The 13,485-nt window shown below is 48.5% G+C and overlaps 4 protein-coding genes and 1 non-coding gene across 5 annotated transcripts; 3 read left to right on the forward strand and 2 right to left on the reverse strand.

The window, feature by feature from the left end:
• Positions 1 to 255: 255 nt before the first annotated feature.
• Positions 256 to 1,610, reverse strand: J7337_009887 (uncharacterized protein; the record flags this gene model as incomplete). Its single annotated transcript, XM_044827482.1, has 2 exons — positions 256 to 784; positions 838 to 1,610. 2 exons carry the CDS (start codon positions 1,608 to 1,610, stop codon positions 256 to 258), a joined length of 1,302 nt encoding a protein of 433 aa, XP_044678076.1.
• Positions 1,611 to 4,352: 2,742 nt separating this feature from the next.
• Positions 4,353 to 5,972, forward strand: J7337_009888 (uncharacterized protein; the record flags this gene model as incomplete). The annotated part of the gene is made up of 1 exon (XM_044827483.1): positions 4,353 to 5,972. One exon carries the CDS (start codon positions 4,353 to 4,355, stop codon positions 5,970 to 5,972), a length of 1,620 nt encoding a protein of 539 aa, XP_044678077.1.
• Positions 5,973 to 7,808: 1,836 nt separating this feature from the next.
• J7337_009889 lies at positions 7,809 to 7,880 on the forward strand. Its single transcript has one exon. It is a non-coding gene; the product is annotated as a tRNA-Thr (tRNA).
• A 2,322-nt stretch (positions 7,881 to 10,202) lies between these two features.
• On the forward strand, positions 10,203 to 10,867 carry J7337_009890 (uncharacterized protein; the record flags this gene model as incomplete). Its single annotated transcript, XM_044827484.1, has 3 exons — positions 10,203 to 10,264; positions 10,369 to 10,458; positions 10,528 to 10,867. 3 exons carry the CDS (start codon positions 10,203 to 10,205, stop codon positions 10,865 to 10,867), a joined length of 492 nt encoding a protein of 163 aa, XP_044678078.1.
• Positions 10,868 to 11,938: 1,071 nt separating this feature from the next.
• On the reverse strand, positions 11,939 to 13,354 carry J7337_009891 (uncharacterized protein; the record flags this gene model as incomplete). Its single annotated transcript, XM_044827485.1, has 4 exons — positions 11,939 to 12,732; positions 12,791 to 12,915; positions 12,967 to 13,081; positions 13,132 to 13,354. 4 exons carry the CDS (start codon positions 13,352 to 13,354, stop codon positions 11,939 to 11,941), a joined length of 1,257 nt encoding a protein of 418 aa, XP_044678079.1.
• Positions 13,355 to 13,485: the final 131 nt, after the last annotated feature.

A 13,485-nucleotide genomic window follows, 5' to 3' on the forward strand; every position in this document is an offset into this window, starting at 1 on the left:
CAATTCGTAATGCCAGCAAATCCATCACACCAGTGCCGCCATCGTTGGGCGCAGATCATGATAACAAACAAGTGTCTTTGACTCCAAACTCCACCGAAATGCTTTTTCTTGTGCAAGTGACCCAAGCACTCCGAGTCCGACATGAATACCGAGTCCCAAAAGAGAAAAAGGAAAAGAATACCCGCTGTGTATACCGTGTTCACAACATGACAGATCGCAAGTATAGTACCGTTCGCGGTGGTTAAGATATATTGCTTAGCGGATCTCAGGCTCTCGCATGAATTCAGGAATGGCGAGACCTCCTTCACCAGACTCAAAGTTGGAAGCTCCAAAGTTGCTGAGGCGCGAACGAGTAGAATTGGGGTTGATATGGCTAGTGGCTGTGTCCATGAGGTCGAGGACATCTTCGACAGGGTTACCATCGCGACCGGGACCAAGGGCGGAGTCGTTGTCGAAAGAATAGATCCTGATACCGCGAAGATGGGTATCCTTGCCGTTCTGGTGGTTCTCAAGGATCTGCATCTGAACGACCCAAGCGACAAGGGTGTTACCGTCAGGGCCACCGCCGGCGCCGGCGATGGGAACCTGCTGCCAGCCGGAGGGGTTCTCGAGAGCCATGGTAGCAAACTCGATGAGATTGTTCTCGCTGGTACCGGCCTTGAAGACGACCTTGGTAGGGGTGTAGGACTCGTCCTCGTTGTAGTCAACGTAGAAACGAATGTCACGAATACCAACACGCTTGGTGAAATACATGGTGAGCTTGTGGGGCTGAGGGCCATCGGATCTGAGAAGTGTTAGTCGGGTGAAAGGTGTATGAGAGTTGGCGGATGAACTCACTGCCAGAAGAGCTTGAGGTCATCGCTCTTGAGCTCCTCAACACCATTGCCAGGCTTGTGGCTGCTAACAGTGAAACGGGCAAGGTTGGAAATCTCCTTTAGGCCGGCAGTAGCGGGGTCGAAAAGGGTAGCAGCTCCATGAGCCTGGTCGTGTTCAGCGGCTTCTTCGTCATCCTCGTCTTCATCGACATCATCATCATCATCTTCTTCTTCTTCTTCTTCCTCGCCGATTGAGTTCTCATCCTCATATTCTTCAGGGGAATGAGAAAGAGTGCGCTGATCAGCATCAGCCTCAGCAGCTTGGTCGTCGTTGTAAGCCATTGTGGCATCAGAAGAAGGGCCAGCGGGAGCAGCTGTTGGGCGAGCACGGTTGAAGAGAATACTCTCATCAGGCTCAGCGTCGGAGCTGGAGGAGTCGGAATCGCGGGGAGGCATGCTGAGACGAGATCGGTCTGTAGGCTGCTGGGCAGCTAGGAGAATATTGTTAATATTTCTTCGGAATTGTCGTGATTCGCGGAGAATTCGCATGCGCTCTTGATACCACTCCTCAAAGGTGACACTGAGATGATCAACGGCTCGGTAGCAGGCCTCCACGTTCTCCTTGTCTGGAGAAGGAACGGTTCGGAAGACTCGCTTGCGCTGCTGGAGAAGAGCGCCAGTAGACTTCTTGAAGGCGAGGTCTTGGAGTGGAACTCGCTTGATACGATGATCACGGTTGATTCGATGAGTTGAGGCTGGAGGAGGAGGAATGTAGATCTCGCGACGCGAAGGCATGTTCAGGGATGAGATGGTTTGTTCGGACAAAGGGGGGGCAAGTTCAGTAATGAGGGAGTGATTAAGCTGAGAACAGCAGATGAAGGTATCAGAAGAGAGGAAAGATGGTGATAGAGAAAGAAGGTTGACGATATAGTTGTTGGAAGAATGTGCAATTGGGATAATGGGAGAGATGAAGATGCGTTGAAGGAGTATCAAGTGTAGATTTGATGATAAGGAAGAAGAAGAGAAGTTATAAGAGCAGGAGAGAGATGACTATATCAGTCCAGTTCCTATTGAGGCATCGAACAATAGAAAAAAGAGGCCCCATCGAGCAAGTATGAGGGCAATGAATCACTGGTGGCAGCCAACTACAGCTGCAAACACTTTAAGATGGCAACCGATATGAGATCATGGCACTGCCAGAAAGAGACGCTAACTATGCACGTTTAATTGAAGCAAAAAAAAAAAATTAATTACTTACTTCTATAGAGACGAAACGGATTAGGAGGAGGCGCTCGACGTCGTCTCTGGTCAGGAGGTTGATCTGGTGTTCGATGAATTGGAGGACCATCTGGCGTAACCATTGGACCAGCAGCAAGAGGAGAAGCGCCTTGACCCAGATGCAATCTAGCAGAAGGGTTGCTTGGAGTGGCAGCTGGAACTTGAGGCACTGGAGATGAGGTTATATCGGACGGTACAGGTCTCGGGCTCGAGGCCCTGTTTGCCTGTGCCCTGGCATTTGGGTTTGTGTTCGCATGAGTGGCAGCTACATGCCGTGCTCTTCTTGAGCCACGAGTGATGTCCATTTTGATAGGCAGTTATCACTTGATATCAAACCTGGCTGACACTGCCAACACTGCCAACACTCACTGATATAGATTGACCCAAACTCCTCTAAAGTCAATTATTAGGCGCGGTCACGGTAGTGGCTGTCGTTGGAAAATGGGATGTGAGTGGACAATTGGACGCGCTGTCACGTGTCCTCTATCGAATCTATTTTAGGTGTCTAGCTCAGTTAGTTCAGCTGAAGTTGATCCCTGTCCATCTTGCGTCGGCCTTGATTGTTTCAAACATCTTCCAGTCTCTTCAGTTCAGTTCAGTTCTGCCATAAGCAGAATCAATGCTACGAGTCAATGCAATGCAGAACCAATTCCCTCCCGATGCATTCCATCAGTTGCTCAATTGAGCTATTTCGCACTCTAAAGCCTAATCATAACCGAAGTCGCCTCTTACCGACCGAACTTCCTGGTTGCAACTTACAGGGTCCTCTCCTCCTCTTCTACCCCGCCAAAACTCTCACTACAACCCAACCAGTACCTAGCCAGCCTCTCCCACTGTAACCCCGGCCTCATGCTTAAAAAAGCTTCCAGAAAATCTTGGTCCCAGATCTGACGCATGCCATGTCATTCACCGACAGAATGTCACTGACACTAACAGTTCTTGACTCAACTACAAGGAACTTTTGACCTTGACCCTTGTGGGCCTACGAATATAGTACCTACCCTCCATCTTCTTCGGTCTTCGGAGTCGTATGGATCGCTGAAAACCATGCTACGCCGCTGACTTACATCAAGCAGGGAGGTTAATCCTGATGACGAATGCGCAACACCATTTGCCATTCCCTATGATCTTCGATCTCCGATCTTGTTACATTGAACCAGTACTGTACGACAATTCCTTAATCAATTGATTCTCACGGGTTGCCCGTCCAGTCTCTCCACTGCAACGCCTAGACCATGCCCGTTATTACCGTTCAACGGCCAATGTCGTACCTGAAGCTAAGGGAAGGCCCCTGGGTCCGTCCTCATACTCTGAATCTGAGGTTGTACGGGAATACCGATATCGCTTCGAGTCTCACCGTGCCAACTTAGAGTGAGGCATGCAGGACATCATCTGGTTTGGCTCCTTAGCGCAACCCTTTCAACATGAAACATAAGCTTATGGCTCTACGTGGAGTTAAAAATTCTTCTCGTCGTTGGCCAGAAACGCCTTCAGTATGCACGGTCTACGTGTAGTCCTTCAACTTGAGTCGGGTGGGCCCGCATCGCCAGCCTCATCTACAGCCATCATCCTGGTTCATTGCCCATTGTAACGCCTCATCTCTCCCGTCTCATTGGCAACGATCCAGATTAACGGTCCAAGCTGTCACCATCGCTGAGATCTTCAGCCGTTCGCGCTACGTCATTCTCGTTTTCACTTAAATACCGGCCTCCCTCGCGCCACGTCGGCTCGCTCCTCTTCAGGGTCCTCCCATGAAACTTGTCCCTTCACTGACTCTCACAAGATCCAAGCTTTTGGGTCTTCCTCTTTGTTTCGTCTTGTCTAACTCATGGCTTCCATGCTGCCCATCTCAACTTGCGCAGCTTCTATTCGTTCTGATGCACGCTGACGCCTCGGCTTTCTTTAGAGCTCAACCTACATACCCACCATCAAAGCCTTCCTCAAGATGTCATTAGCAAGGATAGCCTCAAGAATCAGGGCCGAGTCGGGGTGACGGGTCACTTGGTGAACCCTTGAGGACCCTGGCTTCAGCCTCACGAGGTGATCCTCTTCTTATCATAAATATCGACCGTCGTCGACTGTTTCTATCAGCTATCAATCTATATTAATCTCAATCATCTTAACTGCTTATATTCCAATCGCTTATCTCTCAAAGTCAAATAAGAGAGCTCATCCTGGGTTTTCGACTGATTTCATTCGATGTCTCTTGATCCTTTGCCTACTATTGAAACGACCCTCACTTCTTCTTCTCCATCCGACATGTCTTCATCCATACAAAGTCGATCTGCTCGCAGTACACCCGCTATAAACGCCTCCGCCTTTAATCCTCCTGAAGCCAACGGCTCCTCTAATGAAAGAGTTCCTTTCATGCGAGACAACTCTCCCGAGGCCGACAGCCTACCATCCAACCCAGCTCTTACTCCTGTTATCACTCATGGAGACAACCCTCCAGCCAGCAACAGAAACTCGGAGGCCGACACAGTTGTCCCTCTCCAGCCTGCCATCAGTCAAGATCCCAGTCGAGTCCGTCCTGGTTCTCGTACAGGTAACTTTGTCACTCCCAAGACGGCCCGCTTCTCTCAGGATGGCGGAGAACCCCTTCAGTATTCTGGAGGTTCCATGAAATCGTCCCGACGACGCTATCGTGGTGAAGATTTCGACTTTGACCAGGCTGCCGACTACCCCACAGTAAGTGACTATGAGCGATACTGGCGAAATGAAGGTCGCAATGATCGTTACACTACTCGAAGAGGTCCTTACCCACCTCCCACATTCATGAACCGTCGTCGAGCGCACCCTCATGACTCGGACGAAGAGTTCTACAGCAGTGACGACCCTCGCATGCCTCCCACTGGCGGGCGCAGAATGATGGACGAGGAGATGGGATATCCTCATCGACCTTTCCATCACCGACGTGCTTCTACCCTCAACGGCTTCAATATCTCTACAGGCAAGCTTGAGTGGAGTGACCTCAGTCCCAAGGAGAAATCAGAGATCATGCGTCTCCCTTTGACCCAATGGATGAACTCAAATTTCAAGAACCACTTTGTCGCCAGTCTTGGTGAGCTTATCGGTACTACCATGTTCCTCTTCTTCGCCTTTGCCGGTACAGAAGTTGCCAATATTCAGGCACAAACCGACAGCAAGACTACCACGGGAGAGTCTACTGGTAGTCTTAACGTTTCCAAGCTCCTCTACATCTCTATCATCTTCGGTTTCTCACTCATGGTCAATGTCTGGGTCTTCTTCCGTATCAGCGGTGGTCTCTTTAACCCTGCCGTCACTATCGCCATGTTGATGGTGAAGGCTATTAGCATGACGAGAGCTATCTGCCTATTCCTCTCTCAGATTCTTGGTTCAATGCTTGCCTCGGTTATGGTACGATACTTGTTTCCTGAAACATTCAACGTCCGAACTACTCTGGGAGGTGGTGCATCTCTGGTTCAGGGCGTGTTCATCGAGGCTCTTCTTACTGCCGAGTTGGTCTTCACCATCTTCATGCTTGCTAAAGAGAAGCACCGAGCCACATTCATTGCTCCCGTCGGTATCGGCCTGGCTCTTTTCATTGCAGAGATGGTCGGTGTCCAGTTCACTGGTGGTTCGCTCAACCCTGCCCGAAGCTTTGGTCCTTGTGTCATCACCGGTACCTTTGACTCTGAGCACTGGATCTACTGGGTTGGCCCCGGCATTGGCTCTCTCATTGCCGTCTGCTTCTACTGGTTCATCAAAACTCTTGAGTACGAGATGGCCAACCCCGGTGCCGATGGTGATGACCTCAATGATCCTACCAAAAACCCTGAGAAGCGAGCTGAAATCCAGTCTAACGCTGCTCCTTCGATCGCATTTGGTGGCGGCAAGACCCCTTCGATCCGCAGCTAGAATGACGCGTTCATGAAAACATGACTGCTATGAGCAAAAACGATATGGATATGGCCCATCCACGATACACGATGAAAGCTGATGAACAAATCCAATGATGCTTCATGAGATTAAATACATGGCAAATATACACGAAATGCGAACACGCTAGAGATGGATAGAAAATCGGAATTTGGTACTTTCTTCTTTCTGATATTTGGCCTTAAATTGTCGGAGTTCGGTTTGGCGTTTTGTTAACTTACAAATGCCCGGCATATTTATTGCGTTCGGGGCTGATTTCTCCAGATGAAGGAGTGTATATAGAGCTTTTAGGTAGAAATAATTGACACAGGGTCTCCGACTTGAATCCATTTACGCACAAATTCTCGAATGGTGCTTGAGTTCGGGGTCACCTTGGTTATAACATATGATGTTTTCGGTCTGATATAGCTGTATATTCAGCAATCTCTAAGATGATAGTTGGTGAGACGGTGACCTGACATACCAGGTTCTGCCAAAGACTGTCTTTCCAGAGACGCTTGGGTTTGATCTTAAGTTCTCGAACCCAATGATTCTGCTGTGGTCATGGACCTAGCTCTCGTCTACCAATGCAATGTTACGTCCAGTCATATCCATCTCATACCACCCTGTCAGGACTGCCCCAGCCTTGTTTTTTGGATACATATCAGACTGCAAAGAATTGATGTTTGACGCTGCATCCTTATTCTATAGCTGTCTGGCGTCCGTTGCGCTGGCATCGAGCTCGGACAACACTCATGATGAAGCAGACGATGCAGTATGAGATAGCAAAGCCAATGACACCCCCAAGGCCACCAAGCATGAAGCCTGCTCCAGCATCTCGAGAAAAGCCGGCAGGAAGAGATCGATCCGCTTGAGGGGTTTCGAGTGCCCCGATAGCAGGGGTTGTTCATTGTTCTTGCTGGCAATGGTTCTGGACAGGGGGGTTCAAGGATCTCTCCTATAGCTGTATTGTGCAAAAAGTTTCTGGAGTATGTTCTCCTATATTGTATCTGGTTAGGCAACCTATTCACTATGGAGGCATAGGACTAGAGAACTCACTTCTCTCAGTTGGTAGAATAGTGCTTAACAATGTTTCTTTCTGGTCAAAATCTAGGCTAGTGTATAGTTCTAAATGTCTCGAGAGTAGTGCTTGTTTTGCTGGAAGAAGAGTCGAGATTGGGAGGACGTAACATGGTAAACAGAAGTGAAGGAATAGTTGCTACGGCGTTTGTATGCAGTAACATTGCAGTGACAGTGGCAATCAGTTTGCATATGGCACTGAAAATTCAGCTTCAAACGGAGTGAATAGAGGAACTTGAGAGGGCATAGCTAACCACCTTACTTCGTATGTTTGTTCATATTGGAACGGAGAGTGATTCATTGCCTGGTTGCGCTCGTTTGTAACATGATGAGCAATGTTGAGAAGGTATCTACTTGCAGAGTCGGCATCTCATGTTCATTAAGATAACTTAACATCTTTTGGCTGACAAATGATATTGCTTGAATTAAACTCCATGTATGGATGGATCGTATGAGCCAGTTTAGAATTAGTCGTTGCATTAGTTGATAGGACGGACACATACTTCCATGTCGACGTTGTAAATCAACGTGAACTCAGTAGAGACGATAAATTTAGAATTCTCTACTGATCTTGGAGAACACGGTAGAGTTATCCGTTCCACATGTTGAACTTTAAACTTTAACTCACTTCCACCTTGACTTATATCCAACGGTCACCATTCATCATCTAGTTAGGATCTGGCTCATTCTATTTTCGACTCACTTTATCTTCAAGTTCCTAATTTGAAGTGCGTCCTCTAACAATCTCGCAAGAAAGCCCCGTTGGCTCAGTGGTAAAGCGTATCACTAGTAATGATAAGATCACTGGTTCGATTCCAGTACGGGGCATGTGAACTTGTTTTGTTTTGACATTTTTACTAAATCCTTAAACCGACTGTACTATTACGATGCAAATAAAGTAAGATGGTGAACATTGGTGTTGAAACTGATGAAGTGGTTTCCATTTTGTTACTCTGATGTTCACCTTTACAGAACGCACGTTGGTGAGCGTCTCAAAGGCAGCAAGAAGCACAGTAGAGTAAGAAAGAGGTCTCTTCAGTGAACGCAAAGTCACTTGCTGAAACAACATATGAACATGGATCAAGTCTTTTGATGCATCACATCGGGATGACCGAGTCTCGGTTCGAGCCGTGTATGGATGGATGGTGATGAATGCCTGGTCATTATACAGCATGATCATCACATCTACCCTAAACCAAACTCTTCACTCGGTCTCGTGCAAAGTTCATGTCCTGACGACATGGAACAGAAGACCATGGCCATCACGTACATATCTACAAGTCACAGGAGATCTTTACTCTTTCCTAGCCACTACAAATGTCGGGTGTAAGCACCCCATGACATGTCTCAGTTCATCACCCTAGTCCAAGTCATAGTCGTGATGACTTCACGAGAATCACTTCATCCCAGCCAAAAAGCGGAGAGTCCTGGTCAGTGCAATCATCAAGATCGGGCATGAAAGAGCAAGGGACAAAAAGAGGAAGAGGAAGTGGAACCAGCATTAAATTTCACACGGTCCCAGCCTCGTCGAGATGGCGCGTGCCTTTTCTAATTGAATCGATTAGTTAATTAATGAAATGGCGTTTTATAGCCCTGTCTCTCTTAGAAATGTGTCTTATTTATGGCAACTAATAACCAAGCACGCGACAGATGCAGATGCTTTCGTTTCAAATCACAGGAGAAGTATCATCGTTCAATTAAAACAATGGAACTGGGATTCAAAGTTGAAGTACGGATAAATTAAAATTGATGTCATCCGCCCACTCGGCGCCCCTTTTCGCTTGGGCATGTCCATTGATACCTACTGTACACTCAGTATCCGTACGGTACATGATGATAGGCGCTGCCGAGCCATGGCTGGGTAAATTAGTGGAAATTTGGCGAAATACAGAGTACAGACTTTGATAACGAGGTCTAGCTACCTACCTTAGAATGATTACTAGAATGTGATGTGATGAGAGTTGTCTGTATCTCAAAATAGGGGTTCTCAGTTAATTACAGGCTCAGGAGCAGTCTGCATGTAACGCATTGTCTTTCTTGTCTTCCAGTCTCAGACTCTCAGCCTCTTAATGATGACGATAATTTGGTTGGGGGCGTGTGTGTTCCCACCAGATACGACCTCGTCACGTCCAGGCCATCTCGGCTGTTGATTAGGTAGCCATTAAATCGATACGGAGAAGCCATATGTAATTATCCATTAAACAAATAGAAACCTCATCAAGACAAGGGGGGTCGTATCACCGCTTGCTTTGCGGGGGCGTCAGGACTATTCAAGGTTATTTGATCAATGCACGGATATTGGCGAACGACAAAGAAGAAGCAAGGTTGTATCGCATTTATCTGACAGTTGATGGGATGGGAGCTATCGTTCGACTTCTATCCGTACCTACCAAGATATCACTGTAGCATTTTGGTTTGTCAGTCATGGAGAGGAGAGTATGAACAATGTCTCGGACTCTTCCTCCTGACGTTTTCAACCACCTTGTCACATCTTCAGACTCTCTGACCTAACCGCTTTCACACAGATCACCGAATCTTTGTTCTTAACCGTTATATCATCATCATCATCATCATCATCATCATCATCATCATCATCATCATCTCTTCTTTCAATCCGCATCCGTAGGTGGAAAAAAGGTTCATTCAAAGAACCCCAACCTCATGCACACCCTATTTCAACATCACACGCCCCCTGGACCCCCCTTGAACTACCAGAAAAGCCGCTAATTCCAGGGGACCTTTCTGCCCTAGGGACAGCTGGAGTGGATCTCACAGTGAACCCCTCCCCCTAATAGATGCATACAGATGCGCTGTGCGCGTGGGCGTCGGGTCGTGTGTGGGGCAAAAGGGAGAGCCCACTCACTTCCAATCACTTCAGGAAATGGCTGTCGCTAGCTTTACTTAGGCAGCTTTAGCTCTAAAGGTAGAACCCGTCCCTTGGAAACTTCCATTAATTACGACCACTTCAAGTGCCTCTTGTCTTTAGAGCTGAGCTCCCCGTCTTAATTTCTCCCTCCATCCATTATTCTCATTCCCAACTCTTCATCTCTTTGCGCCTCTAGCTGTGATACCCATTGCAATACCAGACTCCTCGACTTTTAGCTTTACTTTGCTCAGCTTCTATCATATCAACGTCGTATAATCAGCAATATGACTCTCACCGATGAAGAGCTCGACCGCGACTGGCAGCCCAGTGGCCGTCGCCCCCAATCGTCCGTATCCCCCTATACACTCACCTCAATTGAAGACGCCTGTCATGTCGTCTACAGAATCAATGTGATCGCGAACCAAGACCTAACATGCCTCTCTCGTATAGCACCATCGCCCGCTCTTTTAGTGCAGAGTTGATGGACATCTTCCGCATCGAGAACTCGCTCACCGACCTGGATCAGCAAGTCCACGATAAGTTGGTCTACCACTTAGTCACCGTTTCGCACCAGAAACTTTGCATCTAACCGCACTTCACCTTGTTCAGGAAGCAAACAGTCGACAAGAACACCGAAGAACTCGCCTCTCTCGAAGCCCGCATCCGCGAAATGGAAGATCGCCTACGTCGCTCTGTAGGCACCACTCAGCGCTCTCCTCTTCCACAGGTCCAGACACAAAACATCAACCAGTCCCAGACTCAGCAGCAGCAGCAGCAGCCAAGCTCCCTTGATGCTCCCACGGACGACTCCAAGGCTCGCTCTCGACCGGGAACGGCCCGCGCTTCTCAGCAAGCTCCCTCCTCGGGCAACATGCCCCCGACCCCGGGTGCCAGTGAAGGTGAATACTACGTCGTCACCCGTGATGACTTGCAAGACGGCCCGCGCTGACGAATATTTTTGACTTTTTATAAAGACGGAGACCATGAATAAAGCAATCTGACCATTTTTTGCTGCTCCCTTTCTCTCCATGAACCATTCAATTCTATCGAGGGCCAACTCTCACTCATCACCGCCACTCAGCCTCTTACAAGAGATGATGTCGCCCCTCTTGAGCTAGTGAGCGGTAGCGGGCGCGGAGAACCAACGGCTGAGCTGCATGCAACCCTTGGCCAGACCAGACCAGACCGCAATCTCTCACTCCAACCCGACCGTTCATCTTTATGGGGAACATGTTTCAAGACTGACTCGGCGCAACCCTCGACGACTGGCCAATTCATTGTTTCGAAGAAAGCCACGAATTACAGCCGAGGCGCATTAATAACGTCAAACGCCCTCGTCTATTTTTTATTATCATTTACAATGCTTTCCGGTTGCTGGAGTTTTCAGGAGCCGGGGGAAACCAACGGCGCATCCCCAGCCTGAAGTCCCCCCCTTTTTTGTCGTTCGCTACCAAGATTCCCGGCGTTCATAGAGGCAGCATTTGCAACATTATTTTACCATTATTTTGATCCTCTCGCTTCAACTGTTGCGTCAGGCTGCTGCATATTGTTTATGGGAGGATAGCGTCCACGTTCACGTCTTGCATGGGTAGTGGATTGGATGGAACTGGACTGGACTGGGAGGGGGGACTGTTTGTATGAGTTGAGATGAGATGGAATGAATAGGACGGGAACGTATTTGGATGGACTCGTATTGCATGTCAATTGATAGCAAGTGCATCAACAGCGCCTCAATCGACTTTGAATTCACGGCCGAAATAATGAGGTTTATATGTATCTTTTCCAGCTAACGGACGGGTGGAAATATACGGGTGAGCCTTTACCTGGTCACTTGAACAATGCCTCACTTCTGCCCTTGAGAGTTCTAATATCCCTTTGACTTTATTACACATGACTGGCTCTAGCTCTTCTCATCTTACAAAGCATCACAATGGTCGACCTGTATCGACAGCTCCAGAATTACATACCGGTATGCTCTAAGACACCAAACGCGAAATCCACACTACCACCACCACCACCACTACCAATCATCAATATCATCGAGATCCTTGTTGGCAAACCCGACTTTGTTGTTCTCGAGATCAAATGCAACATACAAGGCCTTGAGCGCAATATCGCCAATGATGGTTACACCCAAGCTCTCTGCACTCTGCAAACCGCCCCAGCAGTAGTCCGAATCGTTGTCGGTTGTGCTGTAGCTGAGGTACGGCCCAGGAATCCTCAGAACGTGCTCGGTGCCTGGCACCTTGAACATCAGGTGTGGAAGATCGTTGGAAAACTTGCAAGGGAACGTGAACGAGTCGCCGAGACGGGGATCAACACGCATGTCTGGAACGTCGTACCAGTACATACTGGCCAGATCCCCGGGCAAAAAGAGCAGTGTAGTTCCCGTGTCGATAGTAGCCTCAAAGGTGTGAGCCATCCAGACTTGACGAAGGCCGGTCCAGGCTGTTGTATCGAATGTGATGTCCCAATGGGGGCTATCCTCCCGTGTGGCCATCCATGAAATGTTGTCCTTGGCACGGCTCTCGTCAATGTAACCGAAATCGAAGCGACCTGTCGCATTTCGACGCATGTCAACAGTAAAAACCGGATCAGCCAGTAGAGGACGAAGTTTATCAAGGAGAGACGGAGTCGGAGGATCGATGTTGCTTGGAAGAGACTTGGCAAGGCCCAAGATGCCTGTGAGTTCAGTTTCACGCTCGAAGCGAGGAGCAACGATCTGGGCAGACTGGATGGCAGTATTATTGAGTTCAAAATCTCCCAGGCGGACGGTATCGAGGTAGACGATGCCATTAGCATGAGTTCCGTCAACTATCAAACAGGTCAGCATCCCATGTCCCAACGGCATGGAACGAGAGACCATTCTCACCATACTCGACTTCCCATTCGGCATCGCGAAGTCGGCGAGATGTCTTGGAAGAGTTGGGCTTGTATCGAGGAGCCCAAGGACCTTCAGGGTTGGCTCGATAGATTGTGTCAGTAGATTGCACCCACCTGAAGTGGAAGTCAGCATAAATCAGTCTCATCTAAGGGCATACATCTCACAAGTCTGCAGAGCCAGTGTCGAGGGCCATCTTGAGAGTCTGAGGCGGATTTCCAACTTTGACGTCGGCGATGTAGATTTCATCTGCCCCAAGGGGCTTCACATCGACACGACCATCTGCAGAAGGGTTAACATATAAATGGACTGCAAAGTATTAGATTTAATACCGTCATCAAGAAGCGAGAATGCAGACAAAGTCTCTGGGGAGACACCCTTGCCCCATTTCTGATGAGCTGCGACCCATTCTCGAACGAAATCGGGCTTGGAATTCGAGTTCTTTGTAGCCTCAAGAGAAAAGCCCTTGCGAGCTTTGTGCTGAGGAGTGGCAGCAGCAGCAGCAGAAGCAATGCTGACTACCAAGAGCACAGCAAGAAAAGCCAGGCTCCTCATGATTCAGATTGAATGAGGCGAGTCGAGGTTGGTCAAGCGGGTGAAGAAAGATGAACAAGGGATAGTCGAGAAGAACTAAGAGATAAACGAGAAGAGTCGTAATACACAGGAAGGTGTGACTGGGAGCGAGA

Source organism: Fusarium musae, chromosome 7 (assembly GCF_019915245.1).
Source record: "Fusarium musae strain F31 chromosome 7, whole genome shotgun sequence".
Lineage (NCBI taxonomy): Eukaryota > Fungi > Ascomycota > Sordariomycetes > Hypocreales > Nectriaceae > Fusarium > Fusarium musae.